The sequence below is a fragment of the Diaporthe citri genome (genome assembly GCF_014595645.1).
Source record: "Diaporthe citri strain NFHF-8-4 chromosome Unknown scaffold_16, whole genome shotgun sequence".
Lineage (NCBI taxonomy): Eukaryota > Fungi > Ascomycota > Sordariomycetes > Diaporthales > Diaporthaceae > Diaporthe > Diaporthe citri.
The window spans coordinates 495,187-521,855 of NW_025064861.1; the positions used below are offsets into that span (position 1 = coordinate 495,187).

Genomic DNA, 26,669 nt, shown 5'->3' on the forward strand with positions numbered 1-26,669 from the left:
TTATAAAAGTTAAGAGATATTTTAATATATATATTTTTATTTTATAAATTTAATTTTAAAGGTATTATAAGGGTTATTAATTATATTTTTAAGAAAAATAATTAATATTTATTTTAATTATTTAAGAAATTATTTAGTTTATTATCTTTAATTAATAATAATATATTTAATAATAATATAACGTAGTTTACCAGTAAGTAGGCAGTATTAGTAAGTAGACACTTTTTGCAATATTTGCTAACTTTTATTAATGTTAACACTTGCTTAATGCATTTAATTTATTAAAAATTAGCATTAATTAATGCTAATTATATTTAATTCCTTAATTTTAATTAATTTCATTAATTTAAAGAAGTTAGTATAAATATAATATAATTAAAAGTTATTAAGGTTTATATAAGTTAGCTTCTTTTTAATGCTAATTATATCTTAATTTTTCGCATTAATTTTATTTTAATTTATTTATTTAAATATTTAATGCATTAAAAATTAATAATTATAATATATATCCTTTATTTAAAAAAATAAAATCCTTTTAACTATTTAAGCTATTTATAACTTTAAAAAAGCTAATTAAAAACCCTTAAAAGTAATAATATTTATATATATTTTTAATATTTCTTAAATAACTCTTTAGCATAAAATAAATTAATAATACTTTTATAAAGAATTATATATTAATATATATAAACTTAATTAAATTAAAAAGCAAATACTTATTTAATATATTATTAAATAAGATATTAAAGGATTTCTTTTATAATTTTTTAATATAGAAAATATAATTAACCTTTTATTAGCATTATATAATATTAAACTTATTAATAAGCATTAAGCTTAATATTTTATAAATATATAATTAAGCTTTAAAACTAAGTTTAATTATCTTTATAATTATTAAAAGGCTTTTTATAAAAATTTAAAGATTATTAAGAATTAATTTAAGCTTTTTTATAATATAATAGCTAAATATTAAATTATAAATAATAACCTTTATAACTTTAATAAAATTAACTTTATAATAAATAAATTTCTTTATTAATAATTATTATATATATTAATAAATATAAAAAGGTTAAATTAATTTAATTTAATAATTAAAAATAAGTAATTATTATTAAATATATTAATATAAATAAATTATAAATCTTATTATTTATAATTATTTAAAGCGCTTATTACTTTATTAATTAAGTAATAAAGTTAAAATTTTTAAATAATTAAATTATTAAGCTTATTTTTAATAAATAAATAAATAATAAAATTAATTTAAAATAAATTTAATACTTTAATAAGTATATTAAGTTAAAGAAAAATATTAATTATTAAATATTAATTATAAATAATTATAAAAGCTATATATTAATTAAATTTAATTAATATTATAAAGATAATAAAATTATTATTATTAATATATTATTATATTTATTTTATTTACTTTAATTATTAAATATTATATTATATTTATCTTTAAAATATATATATAATAATAAGATTAATTTCTTTATTTAAGCCTTTATTAATTATATTATTAAATTTAAGTTCTTTCTTATATTTAAGGTAGCTTATAATAAGACTTTTATAATAAAAAATATTAAATTTATATTTAAAAAAGTTAAAATTTCTCCTTAAAATTTTAATTTTATAATTTTTAAGCTTAATATTTACTTATAAACTTTAATATAATCCCTTTTTATTTTTCCTTAAAAATAAAAGTTTTAAATATTATTAAATACTTAATAAATTATTTAATAATTAAATTATATTAAAAGCAAGATTTTTACTTATTAAAAAAGCGTTTTTATATTAATTATAAAGATTATTAATTAATTAATAAAGCATGCATAAATAATAATGCATTTACTTATTATAATAAGCAAGCAAATTTATATGCTTTAAAATATTAATATAATACTTATTAAATATTAAAGGGCTAAAAAAACTTAAATGCAGCTTAAAAAAGCATTTATAATTAAGGAATTTTAAGCTTTTATTTAAGAGAAATAAAAAAAAAGCAGCTAATTAATAAAATAAGTAATAATATTAAAAAGGTAATTTATAGCAAATTAATTAAAAGATGCTATAGTAATTATAGCGAGATTAAATATAATATAAAAACTTATAAGAAAAATAAAAAAGGGTTTAATTAATTAAATTTTAATTATATTATAATAAATTTAGCTTAATTAATATTAATTAATATAAATATATTTATTTTAATAATTTATAATAAACTGTATTTTTAATAATATAATTAGCATTATTTAATGTAAAATGCAATTTTCTTATTAAAAGTTAGCCTATTTAAATTAGCATTATACTTATGCTAACCCCTTTAAATTAACGAAATTAATTAGAAATAAGGAATTAAATATAGTTGGCATTAATTAATGCTAATTTTTAATAAATTAAATGCATTAAGTAAGTGTTAGCGTTAATAAAAGTTGGTAAATATTATAAAAATACCCACTCATTAATACTGCCCACTTACTAATAAACCACGTTATATAATAATGCATTTAATATAATATTTTTTTTTAATTTATATAATAAATTAATTTTAAAAACATTTATATATTTAAGGGTATAAATTAATTTTTTATTATTTATTAAGGCTATAATAAAGTTAATAATATTAAGTTATTTAAAAAGGGTAAGAATTACTAAGTAGTTTATATAAATTATAAAATAATGCTTAATAATATTAATTTAATATTAATATTTTTTAAATACTTATATATAGCTAAAAAGTTTTATTTTTATAGCTTAATATTAATATTTTGCAAAGAATAAAGTATAGCTAAAGTATATAATTATTTTAATTAAAGTTTGCAATAAATATATAATAATATAATTATTTTTTATAAGTTTCTTTATAATTAAGTTTATTATATAATAAACTTATACTTTAATTTTAAATATAAATATATTAAAATTAATAAATAAATACCTTTTTAAATTAAAGTATATAATAAATATAAACTTAATTAAGTTTTATTTTATAATATTAAAAGTAATTTTCTTTATATTGCTAAGTAAAGTAAATATAATTTATTTTATTTAATTCTTTTAAGCTATTTTACCCTTTAACTTTATTAAGGCATTTAATTAAAAGAAATTTATCTTTTATTATTTAAAAGTTTTAATCTTTATTATAAAATATAAAACGTTATATCTTATATAATTTGCAAGGTTAATAAAATATTTTAAATCCTTTAATAAATAAGGAAATTCCAAAGCTTTAATAACCTTTAAGCATTCTTTAATTATAAAAAGGGTAAAAAAGTTAATATAATAATTAAGCATAATAGCTATTAATATTATAAAATAAGATTTTTTTAAGCTTATTAAAATATTCTTTTATTATAATTAATTAAAAATTAAATAAATATTATTAATATAATTTTATAAGGAATTATTAATAATAATAACTATATTATTAATATATGCTTTAATAAGTATATTTTTAAAAAGCTAATTTATTTATTATTATATATAAGCTAAGCTATTATAATATCTTATAATAATATAATTAAATATAAATTATCCATAAGCTATTATAATAATAAATATTTATTAAGATTTAAAATAAATTTACTATTAATAAAAGAAAATAATAGCATTAAGAATTAATATATAATTTAATTCTTAAATATTAATTACTATATAACCTTTTTAGGTATTATTTAACATTATTTATTAAATAATAAATATAGAAAAAGAAAAGGAAATAAATTAAATTATTTATTTAATTTTTTTAATAATTTGCAATTTATTTAAAGTTTTATTAATAATCTTAGCGTTTTTTAAGGTTATAAGGTAAACTTTATACTTTTTTAAAATTATATTTTATTAATTTTACTTAAGGTAAATCTTAAGCTATTTATTTTATAAAGCTTTAATTTAACCTTTATTTTTAAAGATATTTATATTTTTATTAAAAAAACTTAAAAGCTTATCTTAATTAATAAGGTTTAAGTTAAAAAATATATTAATGCTTATTAAAGTATATATTTAAAAGTTATTTAAAAGCATTATTTTTAAATATTAAGAATTTAAAAATTTATAAAAAGCTATAAATATAGCCTTATTATCTTTATTAATAATATAAATTTAACATTATAAATTTAAAAAATATAAATATCCTATAAATATTTTATTAAGTATAATAATAAGTTTATTTATTTTATTTTTAATAATTATATAAGCTAAATAAATATTTATGAAAAAAGTATAAGCATTAAATTAAATTAATATAAAAATGAATATTAAATTTTAAATATTATTAATATATAAGTAATATTTAATAAAAATAAATAGTAAATTTAAATAATATAATAATATATTATATAATAAGTATCTTAGCTTTTATTAAATAGCTATAATTTCTTATTTTTATAGGGAATTTAAATATAATAAAAGTTAATATTAATATATTCTTTTAAATTAATAATATTAAAGCCCTTTAATTTTATAATATTTATATTAATAAATATATTAACCTTTAAATCTTTAATTATAAAAATGTTATAAGTAAATAAAGTAATTATTATAATTTTATAATTAATATATTCTTTTAAGAATTATAATAATATAAATATATAAATATATAATTTATAAATTTTTATTTTAAATTTATATAATTATAATAAAAATATATATTTATAAATTAATAAAAAGAAATAATTTTATTATAATTATTATGTATTTATTATTATTTAATTATAATTAATATTATTATAAATATTTAATAATAATTTAAATAATAATTAAATAAAAAGATATAAATAAATTTAAAAGTAAAAATTAAATCCTATTTTAAGTTTTAAGTTAATTTTTATTAATAATTAAATTACCTTTATGCTCTTTATAATATTTAATAAAATATTAAGGCCTTTTAATTTTTTATTAGCTACTTTAAGGCATCTTTTAATGTATTATTTAAGCCTTAGTAATTTAATAAGCTAAAAGTTTTTATCTTAATTATAAAAGTTATTAATATTTATTTTTATTAAGGTTAAGGCTTTTTAAAATAAATAAAGTAAATATAATTTATTAATAAGTTATTGCTATAAAAATGCTTAATATAATAATAATAAATAAATAATAATAATATTAATATGCTAAAAAAGATAATATTTAAATAATTATTATAGTTATTAATGAGAAATACTTTCTTAAAGGGATAATTAAAAGCTTTAATAGTTATATTTATAAAGAACTCTTTATTTAAATCTTTCTTAATTAAAGGTAATTAATATATAAATATATTAAGTTGCTTTATAAAGTTTATAAACTTATTATAATAAGCTTAATAAAGTTAAATTTATTAATATAATTTAATAATAAATAAGGTTTATAGGGTAGGTAGGTAATAATCTTTTATAATAAGCTATTATTAATGATTTCCTTACTATAATTATTATTAAGTAAGTTATTGCTATTTACTTTATTATTAATATTATGCAATATATTAATTTAATAATAATTAAAATTAATTATATTTAATATTTTAAATTTAGCCTTAATTAGCTAATTAAATTAATAATTAAAATTAATTTTAAGTTTAGTTAATTATATATAGTTAATTATATTATAAAAGAGCTTAAGGTAGCTATGCTTAAAAGTATTGCTATAATTATTATTGCTAAGGTTATAAAGGTAAATATTATAAGGCATATGGGATACTTAATTTATCTTTATAAGTAAATATAAGTTAATAAGGATAAATAACGTTTTAAGTAAATAAATATTATTATTAAGCTAAGTTAAGAATTATACTTTTATAGTTTTAAATATTATTTAAAAAGCTTTTTAATATTATTACTTTATTAAGTTTTTAAAGTTTAAATTTAATTTTAAAAGTAAGCGATTTAAATATAGTAATTAGCTATATAAAAAGCTTTATATTATAAGCCTTTATATTTATAATAATAATTTAAAGAAATAAAGTAATATTTTATTTTTTTATAACTTAATAAAGAAATAAGTAATTTATTTTAAAATTAATTATAATATTTAAAAAGAACTTAGCAAAATATAATTTTAACTTATTATAAATCGCTTAAATTATTACTATTTTAAGCAATTAATAATAATTATTAATTAAGATATAAAAATATTATTTAAGTATATTTTTTAAAAGATATTAAAATTAAACTTAATAAATATTATTTATAAAATAAACTTGTTTAATATGCTTTAAATACTTAATAAAATAAAAAATATTAAAATATTTTATAATCTTTTTATTAAATTAAATGCTTAAATTAATATGCTTATAAAGATAAAAATAGCTAATATTTATTAGCTAAATATTAAAATATTTATAAATATTATTTTATATAAGCTTAGTTTAAATATAAATTTAAAGAATTAATATATTTATAAATGTTATAATAATTAAATATATAAAATTTTAATTTTATTAATTATAAAGCTATATTATTATTTATATAATAAAGTTAATAATATTTTTAATTATAAATAATGCTATATTATTATTATTAAATTTAAAGTTTTTTAATTTCATTTTATTATTCTTTTTTTAATATAAGGAAGAGCTAAGGTTTTAATTATATATTAATATAAGTAATATATTTTTAAGAAAAACTTTTAAAAATAATAGTAAATTTAGCAAACTTATTATTTAGCAATGCTTAAATATTTAAGGAAATAATATTTTAATTAATATATATAATAAATTATTAAAAAGTAATATTTAATTAATTAAAAAAGCAGCTTAAGGATTAAATGCTAAAGGGGATTTAAGCAATAAAAGTATTTATTAATAAGTAAGAAATATAAAAAAGCTTTTTTATTTTATTAATTAATTTTATAATTAATAAATCTTATTTTAAGAAATTAAATTTATTTTATTAAAGATAAGCTATAAGAAATAAGCATATTTAAGCTTATTATTTTAAATCTTTATAATATATAAAAATTTAAATAAGTAGTAGAATTATAAGAATTATTAAGTATATAATTATTTAAGTTTAGCTATAAAATCTTGCAAAGCTATATAATTAAATAATTTAAATAAATAAGTAATAAATAAATATTAAAATAATTATATAAGAGCGAAGTAAGTAGTGGGAAATTAATAATAAATTTATAATAATGCTTTTATTATTTTATTAAATAAGGCTATATTTATAATAATTATTAATTAGCATTTAATTCCCGTAATCTAAGCTAAGTTATTAAGGAGTTTTGCAATAAGAGGGTTATATTTAGTTTCTAATTATAATTCTATCTAAGTTTATGCCAAAGGGCCGAGGGGCCGAGGACTACCTATTAATGCCCATAAGGGGTTTGTGCGGTGCTCCTTCCTCACAGCCTGGAAGGGTACAAGATGGTTGTCGTGCCCAGCACGCCCATCATCCCCGCCTCTTTCAATACTCTTCTCTCTGCCTACACCGGCCCGGTCATCTTTGGTCCGCGCTCGGCCGCGCTCACCGCCAATTTCTCCTACGCCCCGGGAATCCAGCCGTCACTTCGACATCGCAGCATCGTGCAGGCAAGCCGATGGCCTGTGTATCCGAAGACTCGTGGCATTACTTGGGCTTCAATCCGCCAGTGGAATTTTTAGTGGCATACCTCGGGGATGTAGCTGCAAATGCTAGTATAAGTGACCTCACCGGGAAGGCGGCGAGCAAGGCTAATGACCTCGGTCGCTCGCTGAGGTTACTGCGACGAGGGAACCTGCTCTGGGCTTTCAACTACGGCACCGACAGCGTGGCAGCCCCGGATGTGGGGGTTGATGCTGAATTGATCATGGGAGAGGCAGAGAATATACCGGCCGCCGGTGTGTCGGTCTGGGAAGTCGGTGCTTAGAAGTAGACTACACACGCTACCCACACGACCCAAGTCCAACGCCTTGGCAAGTGGGCTACAGTAACCAGTAATTCGGCCGCTAAAGGCTGGGTAATGTTAAAAACAGAGCCAAGGTGTTTCTTGATCGCTTTCATTTTTTGCTTTGATGTACAGATCATAGAATGTCTCCTTGTTGACAAAGACATGCCGAGGAGTGCCCTTGCTCTGCGTCCGGGCGGCCTGGCGCCCGCAAACTCGGGATAGTTAGAGACCGAGCTCTAATGACGCGACAATCGGCATCCACCAGTCAGGCGCGCAGTTCAAGCCTCTGTGCTGGCCCCGGAAAACGGGCTAGTTCACTTGCCAGGACACATATCTGAGGGGCTGGACTGAGCTCGAGTCAAGGTGGCCACAGAAAGCTCCCGTTGCTGCCATCCACAATGAATCCTGGACTTTTCCTCGCCTGGTTTCTACCGGCAGCAGCAGCAGCTCCCTTCTCCGTGAGTCTCAGCCATGACATGCTCCTTGCCCGTTCCAGTGCCTAGCTGACTCAAGACAGCCTGCTAAAACTGACGGGCCAAAGACGGTATGGCTTTGTGGCGATAGCACCATGGCCCCGGGCGGAGGCCATAATGGAACCGAGGGATGGGGGCAGTATTTGCAGTATTCCCTCGACTCATCAAGAATCAGGGTCAACAATTCGGCCTATTCCGGGAGATCTGCCCGAACCTTCAGCCGTGAGGGACGATTTCAAGCCATCTTCTCCAAGGTTCAGGCTGGTGATTGGGTTGTGATCGAGTTTGGACACAACGATGGTCGTAAGTGTGCGAGGACGGAGAAGTGACACTGTGTTGAACAAATTCTCACTTCTCTCCCTATAGCTGCTGATCCTGCCAATGACGCGAAAAACAGGGTGGACTGTTTGGGCTTGGGTGCCGAGACTTGCCCTGTCACGTACAAGTAAGCAACCCGTTTCTCTGAGTCTGTGAACTCCCCGAGATCGAGCAATCTGACACAACAACACTATTCTAGTAATCAGACCGAAATCGTTCAGACTTACACAACATACCTCCAGAACGCCAGTTCCACCTTCCTCGACTTAGGCGCCAAAGTCATCATCATCGCCAACACCAACAAACACATATGACGGTGTTACTGGAGAGTTCTCCTGGGTTCCCACTATCTATGAGTGGTATTCCTGGTATATTGTCGAATCGCTTGGGGGCCCAGAAAAGGGTGTTTACTACGTGAGCCACGGGGATTACAGTGGTCAAGCCCTGAAGCTAATGGGCAAAGAGACGGCAAACGCCAATTTCCCAATGGACAACACCCATACATCCCCCTGGTTAGCAGACACGTTCTCCAAGGCCTTCGTTCTGGGTGTCAAATGCGGCACATCGCCTTTTCAGAACTTTGTGGTCAATGCTACCAGTCGCTTGGAGGGTGATCTCTTGGGGACATGCGCGCGTGTGAATAGTACCTTGCCAATTAGAAACTGAGAGACGCTATCTCAAAGATTTATCATAATTCATGATTTAGCTCTGCATATATTTACAAGGAACTCTTTGTGAACGCAAATTTCAATGCCTGGTGACATATCCAAGGGCCTTTGCGTTGCCTGGGCTTCAGAAGAGGATCAAAGGCTCGGTTCACTAGTAGACAGCGACCGTCAGGGCGTGACCGGAGCTCTTTTGCAATTGAAAGCTGTATATGGATCAAGCACAAGGCGTTACCTCTTGTGTTCCAATAGCCCAAGACTTGCGCTGACTCCCACATGACCTGGGTATTACCAGCAACGAGGACAACGTTCCCAGGCAATTCAAGAAGAGTATCGCATGACCAACCCCCCCCCTCACGGGGTTCCTGTGATGGACAAAGCAGCAGTTCGTTTCGGAAACATGGTAACTCACAATTCTTCATTGCTTCATAATCAAAAGGCGTATCTTGGGAAATTAGTAGCCATTGAGCAGGATGTTCTGAATCCTCAGGCTCACCAGCTCACACAGTTCGCACCATCCCAGGCTCTCAAACATTACACTAATATTGTACAGCCCAACTTTTCCTAGGGACCGTCTACAGGATGTCCTCCTACAGGAAATGCTCTTTCGGGATGATCTCCTATAGAACAACCTCTATTGGAACAACCCTCCTGTTAGAATGTCTCCTATGGCATGCCCTCCTGTCGATTTAACAAGTCTTGAACAACCCCACCATATTTCCCAGGATGACTTGCAATGCAGTGTCGCGGTACACAAGTTCTATCCGACCCTCCAAACCCATAATCTACTGTATCACAGCTGCACTTCACGTGGATCGGGTCGTGTAGTCTAGTATTTGCCGACAATGAGACTGCGGGGTAGACGCTGCGGCACTGCGGATCCATGGTTCTCCCCAGGGTATGTGTTTGGTGCCTAGCCGTGCTAGCCTGGTGAACAAATTCCCACGGATCCTCGTAATTCCGTAAGATGACAGTCTATATAAGGATAGTGATTGTCCCGGCCACTGATGTGGAGTCCGAATGTCAGTCGAAGTGGACCGACTGGCTGCATACACACTCTTGTCAGGATTGTCACAACACTTGGCAGGCCTTGTCCAGGTTCTCCTCCCTTGACGGCATTCAGCGCCTGGAGCACAATCCAGTTCGCCTCCTCAGCTTGCCGCACTCACCGACTATCGTGGAAGCGGCAGTCCGTCCCCTCGTACTCTTCAGCAAAAGCATATAGCACGTCTTGGCGATTTTACTTGTGGCTAGCAAGCTGGCAACAGTGGAACTTCTTGGTCTTTCAAGGCAACTGTATCCGTTCGACAACCAACCCCTCGACATGCTTACCAGCCGTCTCGACGAAACGTTCGGCCTCGCTGGCGCGCAACGGCTCCTCCAAGAGGGCCCCATTGGGCTGACAGTTGCGACCGCACTTCTTTTGGCCATAGGAGCCATAGCACTTGACTATGCTCGAATGCTATGGCTTCGCTCTAAAATGGTGCAGTACATGCCCAATGCTCTCGGAATATCCTAACATGATCTGCTGACCCGCGCCACAAAGCCTCCTGGACCGCTACCATTTCCCATTGTAGGAAACACGTTCATGCTGCCTGATAACAAACCGTGGCTATGGTTTGAAGAGCTTTCCAAGGAATACAACTCCCCTCTCGTGACCGTGTGGATAGGCAGAAACCCAACAGTCTGGATCAACGACGCCTGGGCGGCCTCAGAGCTTTTCGAAAAGCGAGCGGGAATATACTCCTCACGGCCAAGGATGTTGGTTTTTGCGGAGCTGGGGGCCGGCCAGTCAAATCTGGTGAACCAGTACACTTTCAATCCCGAACAACGAGAGAGATGGCGTCTCCAGAGGAAGCTGACGCACCATGGAGTTGGTGTGCAGGCCGTGCGTAAGTACCGTAGCTTTCAGAATGACGAAAGTCGGCTCGTTGCGCTTGACTTGCTCAGCAAGCCGGACGACTACGTAAAGCATTTTGAGCGATATGCCACCAGCGTAAGCATCATTGGCTTCGGAAGACGAGTCGAAAGTAATGAGGACCCGATCATCACAGAAGGTATGTGCCTTGCATCTGTACAAGCCTGTTTCTCAAATGTCTACCGGCTGTACACCGCGCCCTGCACCTTCAAGCTGACACCCTTAGTGATCGCTGTCATGCAACTAGCAGCGGAGCTTAATGTCCCTGGCAAGAAGTTTCCGATGCTGATGGAGACGTTCCCGTTCCTGGCCAGATTCCCCAACGCCATTGCTCCTTGGAAACACGGTCTCGGAAGCAAAAGAGGACGCGGGTTCTTCTATGCGCTGGCCGAAGAGGCAGCCACAAAGCCTGGCCACGAGGATTCCTTTGTCAAGCACCTCTTCGCAGCAAGGGACAAGTACACCCTCGACGATGAAGAGATTTCATCGCTTAGCGGAAACCTCTTTGGTGCTGGGTCCGATACCAGCAGCTCCACCTTGATCACTTTCGTCCTGGCTTGCTGTGCCTTCCCTGAGGCTTTGGTACCGGCTTACGAGGAGCTTGACCGTGTCGTTGGGCCTTATCGGAGCCCGCACTTCGATGATCAGCCCAACTTGCCCTACGTCAATGCACTCGTCAAAGAGGTTCTCAGATGGAGGTCCGTCGCTATCATCGGAGGGCAGCCACACTCGCCTACTCAAGACGATACATACAATGGTTGGCTGATTCCGAAAGGAACGTGGATACAGGGCAATGTGTGGGCAATTCATCACAATGAACGTGAATTCCCGGATCCTGACCAGTTCAATCCAAGGAGATATCTGCCGGGAAGCCCGGAAAACAGACCCTTCCCGGGCGAGAGGGGTTACATGACTTTTGGCTGGGGCAGAAGGGTTTGTTCTGGCCAGGCGCTGGCCGAGCAAGGGACTTGGGTCACAATTGCCAGGCTCCTGTGGGGTTTCCACATCCAGAAGAAAAGACAGCCAGACGGGAGTCTCCTCGAGGTGGATATCTTCAACTACACGTGAGTATTGTGGCCGATAAATACAAAACGCTCCAGCTAACGACAAGACAGAAACGGGCTTAACATGCGCCCTCGGCCCTTCGAGTGTAGCATTGAGCCGAGAACGGAGGAAATCCGGCAGACAATCATTCGTGAGGGTCGACAAGCTCTGCAGGACCTGCAGCAATACAGCGGCGAGACTAAGTATAGAATGTCGACATTTTACCAGCGTAATGACCTAGCTATGAAGTTGTTTGGAGACGGTGTGAAATAGAGCCAATGTAGTAGGCTATTGGTTGATGATCGTGGGCTCTGGCGGCCCTCGAAATTCACAATCATGGCCTTTGGTCATTCCATGATATAATGGCACTTTGTTTCGTGCGGCGGACCGTGGTCCGCCATGAAGTTGATCCCTCAATGAAGCTAGGAGATTTCAGATAGCAATAGCAGGTATAGAGTCCGGGCAGCGTTGACCAATGGACTAGCCACGTTCCCAAGGAGACATATGACCCTGTCGAGTTTAAATGCTTCTTATGAGGACAACCTAGCGGACAGCACCTATCTTTATACTACCCAGAATTATTGTTCTTCTTATTAGCACAGCGTCACAGCAAAACGTGTTGGGGGTGGGAAAAGGCCACCCACCGTACTGCATCGACGACACTTGACTAGCCAGAGAAGAAGAATGAGGCCAACACTCTACCTGTTCTGGACAATCGAGTCCCAGGAGATTAACGAGTATGTCTCGAATAGCCGGATTGACTTCGCACAAACTGCAGTTTCCTAGACTCCTCCGAGCTCTCAGGAGAATACCAATTCGCCCCGGCCTTTTTTGTTCTTCAGGACTCATTCTGAGCTCACTGTAGATATTGCCAACTGGGGGCTTCCCGACAAGATTAAACAGGGACAATCGTAGCGAAAGGTGACGCGAACGGGGTGCACACAGGGCACATTATGTAATGACTAGGTAGCATACCTTAATTAGGTATATCGACCGACCGGTTTCTACGCCAGAGGCATACCGCAGATTCGTCGTACTACATAAACCAACGCAGTAAAGCCCACCTCTCACAAGCCCGGGTTAATGGCTCGCCACACTTGAGGAGTATGTGCAATTAACACCGCTTTCTCTGTATCAAGACAAGAATGCAAATGACTATGTACGACTCGCATTATGAGTCCAAGCCTCCACCCATCTGCCACAATGTGAGCTGTAAAAGGATTGTAAACCATTTGTTTGTCCTGCTCCACAAGCGGTGAACTTTGGAAGGCAAAGGTAGGGTAACTGTAAGAAAAGACGTGAATACAGAGGAGAAATGGATGCACCCACACCCTCTGAACATGGAATGATGCTTATCTGGCGAGGATACAACTGAAAGCGGGTCGTGGACAAGTTGTCGGCAAGGACCGGAGTCAAGGCTGCACATCTGTTGCCGCGCATTGGTCGGAGAGTCCCCCGGGGTCCCACCCGCCTTGAGGACTCGACCGCGAAGGGACTCTGATGTGGTCACAGTGCTCCGGTAACGCGGAAACCATCACGAATGATACAATTCCGCTAGCATGAGGGAAGAAGTTTTGTCTCTTTCTCTCCGTGCTATCTCACAATCTAGCCTACACTTTGGAGAACAGATGATGTGGGACGACTTCGGCAAACCGCCCCTTACAAAACGCCACTTGCAGGTGTTGATGTTGGGTATGAAGGCCACGGGTTGGGACCGACTTTATAGTCTATAGCCCGAACCGCCGGCCTTCTGACCTCCCTTGACATCAAATCGATCCAACAGCATGACCTTGTTCCAGGCTGCTACGAAATCTCGAACCAATTTTACCTCTCCGTCAGCGCTGCCGTAAACTTCGGCGATGGCCCTAAGTTCCGAGTGAGAACCGAAAACCAAGTCGGCGCGGGTAGCCGTCCACCTCTCACTACCCGTCTTGCGGTCGACTCCGGACCACAGCTCACCGTCGTTGCCCTTGGCCACCCAGGTGGTGCTCATGTCGAGCAGGTTGACGAAGAAATCGTTCGTCAGCTGGCCCGGGCGCTTCGTGAAGACGCCGTTGGAATTGCCGTCCCAGTTCGCGTTCAGAGCTCTCAGGCCGCCAACGAGGACGGTAAGCTCGGGTGGGGACAGGTTGAGGAGATTAGCCTTGTCGACGAGGTACTCCTCGGTCTTGACACGCGCAGAAGATTTGCCATAGTTGCGGAATCCGTCCACCTTGGGCTCGAGGTAGTCGATGGAGTCGACCTCAGTCTGCTCCTGCGAGGCGTCTGTACGGCCCGGGGTGAAAGGAACCGTGACGTTGTGGCCAGCGTCCCTTGCGCCCTTCTCAACCGCGGCGGTGCCAGCAAGGACGATCGCATCGGCCAGGGAGATCTTCTTACCGCCCGGGGCGGAACTGTTGAATTGCTGCTGCACGCCCTCTATGGCACTGAGAATCTGCTGCAGCTGCTGTGGGTTGTTGGCACCCCAATTCTTCTGGGGCTCAAGGCGGATTCGTGCTCCGTTGGCACCACCACGCTTGTCGCTGCTTCGGAAGGATGAGGCAGCGCCCCAAGCGGTGGCGATAAGACGATCAGGTGCGACACCAGCAGACAGCAGGTCCTTCTTGAGCTGGGCTACGTCCTTGTCGTCAACCAAGGGGTGCTCGACCTTGGGCACGGGGTCTTGCCAGATGAGCTCCTCCTTGGGGACCTCGGGGCCGAGGTAGCGGGAGACAGGGCCCATATCACGGTGGAGAAGCTTGAACCAGGCTCGTGCGAAGGCGTCCTCAAGCTCAGGGAGGTTCTCGAGGAAGTGTCGCGAGATCTTTTCGTACTCGGGGTCGGCGCGCAACGCGAGATCGCTGGTGAGCATGGTGGGCTTGCGCTTCTTGTTGGGGTCGAAGGGATCGGGAATGGTAGCTTCAGCGTCCTTGGCGACCCACTGCCAGGCGCCACCAGGGCTCTTCTCCTTCTCCCACTCGTTGTTAAAGAGAGAGGTAAGGAAACCGTTGCTCCACTTGGTCGGGGTGGTGGTCCAGACGACCTCGAGCCCGGAGGTGATGGCGTCGCCGGCGCTGCCGTATCCGTGCTTGCTCTTCCAGCCAAAGCCCTGCTCGTTGATCTCGGCACCAGCGGGAGCGGGGCCACAGTTGCTGTCAGGGGCGGCGCCGTGGGTCTTCCCAAAAGCGTGCCCGCCGGCGATAAGGGCAACGGTCTCGTAATCGTTCATGGCCATACGGCCGAACGTGGTGCGGATGTCCCTGGCGGAGGCAAGGGGGTCAGGGATGCCGTCGGGGCCGACGGGGTTGACATAGATGAGACCCATATGGGTGGCTCCCATGGGCTCCTCGAGCTCACGGTGGTGAATGTCGGTGTCCTTGGACCAGTCGCCCTGCAAGGTCCCGCTGGCCTTGAGCTCCTTGAGGATCTTGGAGTGACGAGTGTCGTTACCCTCGGGGAACATATTGGTCTCGCTACCCCAGTACACGGACTCGTCGGCCTGCCAGGTGTCGGGGCGGCCGCCGGCAAAGCCAAAGGGCTTGAACCCCATGGACTCGAGGGCGACGTTGCCGGCAAGCAGTATGAGGTCGGCCCAGGAAATCTTGTTCCCGTACTTCTGCTTGATGGGCCAGAGCAGGCGACGGGACTTGTCAAGGTTGCCGTTGTCAGGCCAGCTGTTGAGGGGCTCGAAACGCTGCTGGCCGTCGCCTCCACCGCCGCGGCCGTCGAAGACACGATAAGTGCCGGCGGAGTGCCAAGCCATGCGGATCATCAGGCCGCCATAGTGGCCGTAATCAGCGGGCCACCAGTCCTGCGAATCGGTCATGAGGGTGTGGAGGTCCTTCTTCAGGGCAGCATAGTCAAGCTGCTTGAAGGCCTCGGCATAGTCAAAGTCCTTGTCACTGGGGTTTGACGAGGCCGAGTGCATGCGCAGGACATCGAGGCGCAGCTTGTTGGGCCACCAATCCTTGCTCTTGGTGCCGCCACCGGCGACATTGGAGTGAAGAGGGCACTGCTCGACGCTGCCCATGTTGACGGCTGTCTGGGCGAATGGACGACGATGGTTGTGGAGGCGAGGTTGTTATTGTTGACGGTGAACAGGCGGTTGAGTGTCAGAGAGGTCTTGAGATCAGGAAGATGAGTGCTCCTCGCCGAGATTGATGATGGTCTGGCTATGTGAGACAGCATGGCGGAGGGAAAGCGGAGGAGAGGGCGGGGGAGGGTAGGCCTGGGGGTATATAAACGGGCGGGCGAGGCAGGACAAGAGGAGGGGTGGTTTGGGATGCTTGGGAGGAGGCAAGAGGTGGCGAATCAAGCAGAGGCAGGAAGGGCCAACCCCGCAGCAGTAGCAGCGGCGGCAGCGACGGCCGGTGTCGTCCTGGCCTCGTCCTCGTCACAGCGTCACAGAGTCACAGAGTCACAGACGTGGTGGCATTGCCCGGCAGGGGAGGTAGCTCGGCATCGAAACACTCGGCCATGTCAGAGCTCTGCTGGGGCGATTGGGAGCTTGGGAAGCTGGGGAGCCCCGCGTGGTCAGGCCAGAACCGGAGCAGGTGGGGGCGCGCACCGGTTGTCTGCCACCATCCATCACCCATATCACCTCTTTCTCGCACGGGGGAAGGGGGGAAGACGGGTGTCGAGGGGCGGGGGCAATTGGGAATTGGAAATCAACGTGGCCCAAGTGGCTGGCTGGCACCTGAGACGACGAACGGTCGCGACTTGCCGTACGGAGTACCTACAGTCGGCACCTACCTAGGTAGTGTCTGCGCAGCAAGCTAGCGTGCATAGTGTGCATGGGGAACAAGGTTATGCCCCTCCCTCCCTCTTCCTGTCCTTCTCCTGCCATGCTCTGCGCGAGGCATGCCCATGGCTGGCATGCCGCGCCGTGCCAGCGGTGCGGTGCAAAACGGAGATAGCTCGGCCTGGCCTAGACGGGGCCCCAAATGCCACGCAATCCTCGCGTCCCGCGGCCGTGATACATACACTGTACGATCTGGCCAGATACCTACCTAGCCCAGGCACATACAATACAGTATGCACCCAAGAGAGGATGCTGCTTTATACACACAGAGCCAAGGTTTGTTGCCGAGTCAGCTTGTCGACCATCAATCACCCCACCCCGTCTGACCCGTCTACCCGAACCCCCTGCCCCCCCCACCTGCCCACTTCGATCGATCTCTGGCCCAAGGCCTGTGGTCCAGAAGCAGTTCCCCCCGAGGTTCCCCAAAACCATCCAACCATCCCCAGGTAAAGTTTCCAAGTCTCAGACCACACACTCCATTCTCCTTGGTCTCAAACGTCTGGGAAATGCAAGTAGTAGACTGCGTTTTACATTGTGCCAGAATATGCCAGACGTGCCAGACACGCGGCACTGAAAGAGGGCTCTGGCCTGACTGAAGAGAGTTCATAGTCGGCAGTCTTTATTACCTAGGTACATGTGGCATGAGTTGACCGTCGAGCAGCCTTGGGCGAGAACCAATCGGGGTTGATTGGGAGCAGAAGTCCATGACGCCGATACATACCCCCAACAAGTAGGGACTGTCCTGTGCCACGCTGGGAGTGCCTGCCAATCAGACATCTCCGCACCTCGATTACGTGTTTGGACACCCAGGGCACCCACTCGGTACCTACAGGTAGGTAGGTACTCGCGACTTATTCCCTACGGCTGCATGTAGAGCAGGCCACTTCGCTGCCGGTTGTGCTGTCAAATAAGGTTCGGCGGGCAGGTGGGTGGAGGGATGGGCAATGCGGGGGAGGAGCCCTGACCCCCCCTGTCGTGCTTGCCAGTCCAGCCTGTGTGCTCCGCTCCGCTGTTGTTCCTTCTGATCTCCTCCTGCAGATCACAAGCACCCAAGAAAGACAGCCAGGGTTGCTCCAGGGTTTCTCAGTTTGGGACGTGCTCGACGTACCCCACGCACCCCATCCCCAAATTGTCCGTCACCACCAAAGCTGCATAGCTGCCGAGCACCTACACAATACATCTATCTGTATGCAAGCAATGCTTTGCCAATAACGACAATGCCCATGTGTCCTAGCCGCTGCATTCTCCGGACTCCCAAGTAAATCGCAACGCCCATCCATGATTCAACACCTGTACAGCCAGCCAGCCAGCCAGCCAGCCAGCCAGCCAGGGCACAGCACGGTATACCAGGATACGATATCCGCCGACGCGACTCGACGCGCTTTTGCGCGCTGTGACGCCATCTCCCTCAACTCCACACTTCGATCAATACTGCTCATCTGGTCCAGACGGAGACGGCGACCACCTACCGGTTTATTGAGTGCCGGGGCGCCAACAGCCAGAGCCTCCCTTTTTTTTTTCTCAAAATTTTTATAATTGACTCGCTACTCACCGTTGCCCACGAACATGCCTCCCGGTCGCCCACCGAAGCGCAGCCGCCCCTCCCACCCACAGAGCGCCCCGTCGCCGGCTTCCAACCCAGAAGTCAGCTCAAATGCACACGCAGCCACCCATCACAGCATCCAGGCCTCCTCGCCGTCCCACCCGCCTACCTCCTCTGTCTCTACCGACGACGGTGACGACGGCCACCCCTTGACCCCTTTTCTCAACACCACCTTTTCCACCCACCGACTGTCGCCCCTGCACGTCGGCCCCCAACCCCTTACACAAGACCGAATACACACCCTGTCCCATCGCCTTCGCGACTTCCTGGTTGGTGATGTCGTGAGAGGTGTCGAGGTGGGACTAGATCGTGCTGCCGATGACGGCGCCATGTCGAGGACCGGCGCCCTGGAGACCGTTGCCATCGCCTGGGTCACGCTAGACGGCCTGATCGGGCCCTGTCCTGGCAGGAACCAGCAGCAAGACGGACGGGAACGCGACCCCACGCTGGATGGCGGGGACTCGGGTGATGACCAAACTGGAGACGTGTCTGGCTCGAGCACGAGCACCGGCGCGTGGGCTTCGCCTGGCAAGACGAGGGGCCTACAGATCTCGCTGCAGTATGAGCATGCCGAGTGTGCAGCGCTGCTACTGCCATCCATCCAGGACGCCGCGACCTCTGGAAATGTGGCGGCAGACCACGCACCATCGGCCCCTGACCCTCTACTCAACCTCGCCGTCGGCAGACCTGACGAGAAGGACCCTGCCTTCCTACACCTACCTCTCCTATTACTGCGTATGCCCGCACCTTTGAAAGCCGCCATTATCAGCTTCCTCAACCGCACCTTCGACTGTCGCGTCAGCTCCCTGAGCCTCGGCACTCAAAGTCTGGTGCGCGCTCTGGAGACGTGGACGGGCGAGCTTGGTCCCGAGACCAACCTCAACTCTGCCAGAGACGTGGTGCTCACGCTGGGATTCCACCCTTCGACGGTGATGCAGTGTCGGCGGCGGAGGCGGCAGCAGGAGCAACATCAACAGCAAGACATAGTCCAGATCAAGCAGACGACTGGGTACGACGATGCTCCAGAAGCATCAGAGACCGCCTCGGGACTCAAGTCGATCGACGTCATCGTTCCCAGTGCCGACCTTCTGCGCTTTATTACTGCAGGTAAGGCATACGAGATGGAAAAATATGCTCCCCCGGACCAGGCTCGAGACAAGCGCAGAAGGGCCGGCGCTGAGTGTAGAGACCCGTACATCGAGGCGAAGCGCAGGAGATTTGGAGGCGACAAGGACGAGGAGGGCTGGACCTGGAGGCGGTGGCCTGCTATGTCGGAGCACTCTGGTAGCAGGTTCGATTCTGGCCCGCCACAACCATTCATCGAGGCCTTGGCCCAGTACGTGCAGCAACATCTCGCCCTTGACATGTTCCACCCAGCAGTTCGGATATCCAAGATCGCCTGCGGAGGCTTCGTGTTGTCCGAGGGGCGGGTCAAGATTTTCGCCATGCCTCCAAGCGTGGATGGTATTCCAGATGCCAAGCAGAGGGCCACATGGGGTGTCTTGGGTGGGCTCCTGGAGAAGGCCCGCGTGAAGCCACCAGACGAGAAGCCGCGTGGTGTGGTGGGAAGTCCGTCTGATTGACAAGATATTAACAATACCCAACTCAAGAACGACCTCGCGTATCGCTCATCTCGTTCTCCGTGATCGCCCGCACCCCGCGATGCAACAAACCAGAAAAGACGTGTTTGTCGGTGATACCCAGCCACTCTATATGCAAGAACCTGAACGCCGAGAATTCCACTCAATGTACCGCCTCGTGTCACCCATGGGTGTTATGTTCCGAGAGCAAGAAGCTTGTTGTGATCTCATGTCCAATGCTAGCCCTGGCCCTATTTTTAGCACCCAACAGAGAACCCAAATGAGCCGTCAAACACAGTCTCGGGCGAGAAGTCTCGTCTCATGCTCTTGAGTAGATCCAAGGACGGAACCTCCCCGCTGGAGTAGAAGGCCAGCAGGTTCTCCATGTCCTCCTCGGTCAGGTCACAGAAGGCTTCCCAGCTGTAGGCATCGGACACGTTGATCATCCAGCCCATCCTGCTGGCGACAGCCTCGGGGCCGGGCTCGATCTTGCGCAGCATCGCCCTCAGCCTTCCCACCTTGTCGACGGCGGCGCCGGCATTCTTGGGAAGGGTAGCGGCGATCTGCTTGCGAATGGAGGCGGCGAGCCTGGGCCCCTTGCCATTGGTGGACACCATGATCTGCAAGGGCCCGTCGCGGTGGACGCTGCCAAAGTAGAAGTCGCACTCGGGCGGGACGTCTGCAATGTTGGCGGCGATGCGCCGCTCCTTGCACAGCTTCCAGATCTCGGTGGAGGCCTTTGGATCGTCGATGGCGGTCAGGACCATGTTTACGTTCTTGTCCGGGTCGAGGTCGCCTGGCTCGAACTTCCTGTCGATGTGGGTCACCTGGCCGGCAGAGACGCGGTGTGCGACTTCTGGGTTGAGGCCGGACGAGGGGCATATGACTGTAACGGCGGCGTCGGCGTTGAGGCAGTTGAGTATGCGCCCGGCCGCGACCTGATGAGAGAGGATGAGCGTGAGGAGTCAGGAGTGTTTGGAAAGACAATTTGGCGCGGTGACAGAGCCGGATTTTGGTATGGAGTGGTTCACGTACCTCGCCGCCGCCGACGACCAGCACGTTCTTGGCCTTGATCTGCCAGGCTAGGATGAGGCTGCCTCCGCCCTGGACCTCTGGGAATTGGTCCTTCTCTGAGCCCATGCTTGCCAGTCGGATCGTGATGCTCGTGTGCTGAGGAGCTCGTCAATCAAATAGGCAGTGGGTGTGTCTTGAATGACCTCAAATGGGCGCCACACAATTGGGGGCGGGGAGGGGACCTGGGAGAGGGGCATGGGCGGTGGTTACCAGTAAGTACCTAGGTATTATCTATCCGTGATTCAGACATGAGGATCCTTTCCAGCGGCAGTCTCGAAAAGCAGGTCGACTACCGTCTATACCGCCTTAATAGGTGTAAAGTAGGAGCTTCATTGGACATGTGGGTAGATGGATTTTCCATACCTCAGTAGGTACGTAGACACGATGCGCACATGATCTGCCAAATAGAGAGATGGTTCTCTCAATCGAGCGAGGCGATGCCGGCAGCACGCATACTGACCTAGGTAGACAAGTACCAGGGTAGATTTCCGACGACGGGGTTTGGGAGCATGGACCCGCCATGCGCACGGTGCCTCGGCTACCCTGGTACACGGTCGCACGAGCTGACAGCTCACAGTGGCATGTCTCTTGGGGTCTACTCAGCCTAGGCACATGCAGGCAATCCACTGTATTGCCGCCAAGGTTCATGGTTCCAACTCCTACATGTCCGACCGCTGAGCCTCGCACCCTGGATCCTACCGCAAAGACAACAACGACGGCGACGACGACGACAACCACGACAACGATCACGACTGCGTGGGATTCCAGGAGGCATGTGCATCTTGTCACACACTTGTGCTTCAATTTGGTGAAAGGGGGGAGCCAACATGTGACCTTGTCGTGACCTCTTTCCACATCACCGCACGTACCTCGCCGCCCACCTGGTTACAGTCCGTCCTCTGAGCACTCCGACGGTGCACCGTCACCACCCAGCACGACGCCCATCATGTCGGCCCGGAAGCTCGGAGGAGGGAGGATCATAGGAAACGGGAAAGGCCTCGCGCCGCCCCAGCCTCACCCTCGACCGTCGAAGCCGCGCGCACGGGAAACCAGCCCCTGTGCGCCCTCGGACGCCTCATCCACCGACCACTATTCCACCTCCCAGAACTCCATCTCCCCGCCCTCATCTTCCACCCCCATCGCCGACTTTGGCCCCCAGGACCTTGCCTCCCGGATCAGTATCGGCGGCCCTTCCGATGCTGACGCCTCCAGCTCGAGGCTGGTCTGTCCAATATGTGACGACGAGATGGTAGGCACAGAGCCTCTGCCCCAGCCGAAGAACGGCCTGCTTCCGGCACAATGCTGAACTCCAAGTGTGTACAGCTGACGCTGCTCCAACTCAACCGCCACATCGATGACAACCACCAAGAGCTCCCCGAGGTTCAGCAGGACGAGGTCAAGACGTGGTTCGACAAGCAGGTCCTCAAGGCCAAGCGCTTCCAGCCCCTGTCGCTGATCAACTCCAAACTACGCGGCCTTGAAGTCTTCGAGCCGAACGAGACAACCAATCGCACCGCCTCCTAGCACCGCCGGCCCCAGGCCACCGCTCGACACCGTCATAGACCCGGACGAGATGGTGACGAGGAAACACTGGCAACGCTCGACTGGGAACGACAGGTGCACTGAGCCGTCATGTGGTAAGAGCCTGGGGGCCCTGGACGGCAACGTCAACTGCAGGAACTGCGGCAGGCTGTTCTGCGAGGTACACACCCTGTATCAAATGAAGCTCTCGAGGTCAGCAACCCACGAGCCAGTCAGGGGCTACTGGTGTCGAGTTTGCGAGACTTGCTACAAGTCCAGGGAGGGGTACAACGACCACAGCGGTGTCATGGTGGACCACACGGGTGCTTTTGTCACAATCAGGAGGAGGAAGGTCGAGAGGCAGAACCTTGAAATCCAGAGGCTGGAGAAGAGGTTGACCAAGTTGACGCAGCTGCTGGCCTACCCCCCGGATGAGGCAGTCGGGGGTGGCGGGGGGCTGCTGACACCAGTCGCATCCTTGGCCGGACAGAAGAATGCACGGAAGCAGCTCGAGCAGTCTGTTGTCACGTGGGAGGAAGACGCCAACGTTCCCCGGTGTCCATTCTGCCAGCAGGAATTCTCCTGGTCGTTCAGGAGGCACCATTGCCGGATGTGTGGCAGAGTCGTCTGTGCAGATGCGCAGACGGAGTGCTCCAGCGAGGTTGGACTGAACGTCTCCAAGCCGGTATCCAACGGGACTGGCAACGAGAAGGCCGACATGCCCAAGGGCAGCCACATCAGCGTCGACGTCCGGATGTGCCGCGACTGCAAACACACGATATTCGCCAAGCGCAATTTTCAGGACGCGGTCACGCTTAAGCCACCGGATCAAAGGGCCTACGAGACACTTCGCCAGTTTGAACGCGGGATCCGGCTTCTGATGCCGTCATTCCAGAGGGCGCTGGTGGCACTCCAGCCGCCAGATGACGAGTTCTCGCTGGATAGGCCACCGCCATCGCACGCACAGATCCAGGAAGCGAACAAACTACGCAAAAGGCTGACAGACAGCTTTGCGAAATACCACGTTGCGGCAAAGCGCATACGTGACATGAAAACCACGAGCGCGACGCAGCTCAGGCTCCAGAAGAACGTGTACACAGCCGCAAGCTCCTTTCTACACGCCTACATGCTTCCCATGAAGAGCTTGCCCAACATGCTCAAGAGGAACATGAGCAACCCGGGCAACCCGAGCAGTCACCGGCGGCTTCTGGGTGCTACAGAACGGCACGGCAGCTCCGGGTCGGTGCCTGGGGCGTTGTCCCCCTTGCGCAAAAACGAGTCGGCCGAGCCCGGGTCAGAAACGGCCAGCCTCGGTGAGGCGAGCGAGGCGAGCACGGCGGTGTCTGCGCTTGAGACGGAGGAGAAGGAACTCCGGGAAAGACTGGTGGTGCTGGAGGAGCAGAGGTTCCTGGTGCAGGAGATGGTCAACAATGCGCGGGCCTCGCGACGATTCGAGGAAGTCGGGGCGCTGAACAAGAACGTGGAGGAGCTGGACCGCGAAATCAACGCCCTGAGCAACGCCGTGGACGGGGTGGAGCACCGGTGGGAGGGCTTATATTCGCAGCGGGCCGCGGCTTGAAACCTGCCTGGAGGACGGTGCAATTGGTCAGCACGCGGGAACTTAATGCGTGCTTGTCGAGGGAGTTTCGATCCAGGATCTACAGCTTGCCAGAAAAAGGACCGGGGGCATAGCGTGGGCGTTCAGGGGCAGATAATCTCTTAAGCACTTGGCTGGCATTACCATCCAATTACATCCTGACATGACATACCTACTGGAGCTACCAGGCTTGGTACATGTATAATACATTAGGACTCTACCTAGACGCCCTGACGGTGCTGCTCCCATCATTCTTCTCGGGACAGGAGCCATGCGCCACTCACTACCTGCCTACCCACCCACCTACCTAGGTAGGTTCGAGGCTTTTGCTCCCAGGTAAGCATCTGCCAGCACTCTGTCCTCTCCTTCCTGTCCTCTCATTCCTTCCGTTCAAGTAAAGCACATGTGACAGGCAGGCGCCTAGAACCCGAGGCCACCAACTCCTGCCTACCTTTAGGTACGTAACTACCTAGTAGGCACCTGGTGGGTACCTAGGTAGGTAGCAAACATTGGGCCCGACTGCTCACATCTCCCCAGGTCTTCCAAACAACACCTCCTTCGCAAGCTGAGCAACGACATGCACACATGCGACACCTTTGCTTGATCAAGTACCACATGAATACCATCACTTCTTACCTTCAGTATCCTATTTCTCTTTGCCGCCTTGCCGCTCTCTGGACCACCTAACCCAAACATCCCCTGAGATTCCGAGACTTGTCCCAAGCGCACCACGCCGCAATAACGCCAAGATGAAGAGCTTCCGTATCCTCCTCCCTCACCTCGCCCAGTTCCTAGCTCTGGTAGCTGCCTCCCAGGCTGGTCCCAGCCTGCTCGATGCATGTGACGACTTGTCCATTGACCACAGCGATGGCGTCCTATCTGGAAAATGCCGCGGCACTGGAGATGCTGTGCTGACGTCCGTGGACCTCGACCAATGTCTAGGCTGGGGTCTTCGAGCCGCCCACCTAGGCCTCCGTGGATACACGGCGGGGCTGGCCCCTGTGAAAGAGTAAGTGACCGTACCTGGCAGGATTCACACCAAGCTGACGGTACGTGTTCACCCAGCGGCGCCTTCACCGACTATTGCAGTCCTTGCTACATTGTCGACAGGGGCGAGCGCAACCAAGAGGTTGCCCACCTCCTCTGTGACTGTGGTCCTGATGACTCGGATATCTCAACCGAGTATTCATTTGACCTAGGTGCGTCGAGAAAAGCCACTGCCACTGCAGGTCTGGTCACATGCACTTTGATCTGGACTGACCACAGCTGACAGGAAGCCTGGTCACCGTCACCGACGAGGGCTGCCTCGAATGTATGGGCGCCACTGGTGACTGTGTCCGCGATGCTCCCTCTTGGACCAGTCGTGATGCTTCCGATGAGTCGGACTTGGGCCGAGAATAGGTTGACTGGCCTGGGCTCGAGGGGAAGAGAGTACCATGCGAAGACAGCATCACAGACCCAAATCTTGAGGCCCTGCTCCCGAAAACTTACCCGAACACGACACATCACAGATGCAAACAAGACAACGGACTCTGCTGCTATCAGACCCCTGCAAGGCGCAACAGATACAGGACATATTTCGAAGCCTTCACACTCGTCGAAGGAAAGAGTCACATTTGGAGACTCCATTTCGTGATCAACAAGATCACCTTGGATCTCACGGGCCAGCTGAGTAATGTAGTCCAGTTCTGCTCCCCGCGTGCCATGGAGGAATGTGAGGGTGAGACTCCGCTCGACACGCCCCTTGGTCTTCCAGACGACGACAACGGGGTAAATTTCCTGGAAAGATTTGAGGAATGTGTGTATGATGACGGCGCAACTGAGCATGAACGGAAGTGAGTATTATCCCTGATGGGAGACGGTTGCATCAAATATATGAATTGGCCGGACGTCTTCTCATGCGCTGGGCACATTGACTGACCTATCACCTCTAGGCCAAGTTGTCACCTCGCCGATACCTGGCCAAGCACCACAGTGGATAAGTCTGACCGGACGACCTCTTCCCCCAGTGACAGCAAGGGATCTAGCAACCAGTAGCTTCTCGAAACAGCGGATACCGATGGAGAGGGAGTTCGGTCACCTCCAACAATAGGTACGATGGATGGCGCCGTGTGGGCACAGATTGGAATAAGTCCTTCGTTTACTGCATCGAACACGGGCGGGTGAATGACTACTGTCATGCCTGGGACTAAGGACTACCTAGAAATCAATCACAATATAGCTGAGTATGTCATTG

The 26,669-nt window shown here is 44.3% G+C and overlaps 9 protein-coding genes across 9 annotated transcripts; 7 read left to right on the forward strand and 2 right to left on the reverse strand.

The window, feature by feature from the left end:
- Positions 1–7,357: 7,357 nt before the first annotated feature.
- Positions 7,358–7,839, forward strand: INS49_005314 (uncharacterized protein; the record flags this gene model as incomplete). Its single annotated transcript, XM_043166095.1, has 2 exons — positions 7,358–7,553; positions 7,616–7,839. 2 exons carry the CDS (start codon positions 7,358–7,360, stop codon positions 7,837–7,839), a joined length of 420 nt encoding a protein of 139 aa, XP_043017354.1.
- Positions 7,840–8,258: 419 nt separating this feature from the next.
- Positions 8,259–8,965, forward strand: INS49_005315 (uncharacterized protein; the record flags this gene model as incomplete). Its single annotated transcript, XM_043166096.1, has 4 exons — positions 8,259–8,318; positions 8,378–8,636; positions 8,700–8,778; positions 8,851–8,965. 4 exons carry the CDS (start codon positions 8,259–8,261, stop codon positions 8,963–8,965), a joined length of 513 nt encoding a protein of 170 aa, XP_043017355.1.
- Positions 8,966–11,184: 2,219 nt separating this feature from the next.
- INS49_005316 (uncharacterized protein) lies at positions 11,185–12,551 on the forward strand (the record flags this gene model as incomplete). Its single annotated transcript, XM_043166097.1, has 5 exons — positions 11,185–11,208; positions 11,271–11,373; positions 11,461–11,932; positions 12,221–12,298; positions 12,350–12,551. 5 exons carry the CDS (start codon positions 11,185–11,187, stop codon positions 12,549–12,551), a joined length of 879 nt encoding a protein of 292 aa, XP_043017356.1.
- Positions 12,552–13,998: 1,447 nt separating this feature from the next.
- On the reverse strand, positions 13,999–16,287 carry INS49_005317 (uncharacterized protein; the record flags this gene model as incomplete). The annotated part of the gene is made up of 1 exon (XM_043166098.1): positions 13,999–16,287. One exon carries the CDS (start codon positions 16,285–16,287, stop codon positions 13,999–14,001), a length of 2,289 nt encoding a protein of 762 aa, XP_043017357.1.
- A 2,337-nt stretch (positions 16,288–18,624) lies between these two features.
- INS49_005318 (uncharacterized protein) lies at positions 18,625–20,244 on the forward strand (the record flags this gene model as incomplete). The annotated part of the gene is made up of 1 exon (XM_043166099.1): positions 18,625–20,244. The coding sequence occupies one exon, from the start codon at positions 18,625–18,627 to the stop codon at positions 20,242–20,244; it is 1,620 nt and encodes a 539-aa protein (XP_043017358.1).
- Positions 20,245–20,498: 254 nt separating this feature from the next.
- Positions 20,499–21,381, reverse strand: INS49_005319 (uncharacterized protein; the record flags this gene model as incomplete). Its single annotated transcript, XM_043166100.1, has 2 exons — positions 20,499–21,179; positions 21,277–21,381. The coding sequence occupies 2 exons, from the start codon at positions 21,379–21,381 to the stop codon at positions 20,499–20,501; spliced, it is 786 nt and encodes a 261-aa protein (XP_043017359.1).
- Positions 21,382–22,261: 880 nt separating this feature from the next.
- On the forward strand, positions 22,262–22,839 carry INS49_005320 (uncharacterized protein; the record flags this gene model as incomplete). Its single annotated transcript, XM_043166101.1, has 2 exons — positions 22,262–22,564; positions 22,639–22,839. 2 exons carry the CDS (start codon positions 22,262–22,264, stop codon positions 22,837–22,839), a joined length of 504 nt encoding a protein of 167 aa, XP_043017360.1.
- A 196-nt stretch (positions 22,840–23,035) lies between these two features.
- Positions 23,036–24,415, forward strand: INS49_005321 (uncharacterized protein; the record flags this gene model as incomplete). The annotated part of the gene is made up of 1 exon (XM_043166102.1): positions 23,036–24,415. One exon carries the CDS (start codon positions 23,036–23,038, stop codon positions 24,413–24,415), a length of 1,380 nt encoding a protein of 459 aa, XP_043017361.1.
- A 767-nt stretch (positions 24,416–25,182) lies between these two features.
- Positions 25,183–25,834, forward strand: INS49_005322 (uncharacterized protein; the record flags this gene model as incomplete). Its single annotated transcript, XM_043166103.1, has 3 exons — positions 25,183–25,442; positions 25,499–25,632; positions 25,707–25,834. The coding sequence occupies 3 exons, from the start codon at positions 25,183–25,185 to the stop codon at positions 25,832–25,834; spliced, it is 522 nt and encodes a 173-aa protein (XP_043017362.1).
- Between the last annotated feature and the right edge of the window lie 835 nt (positions 25,835–26,669).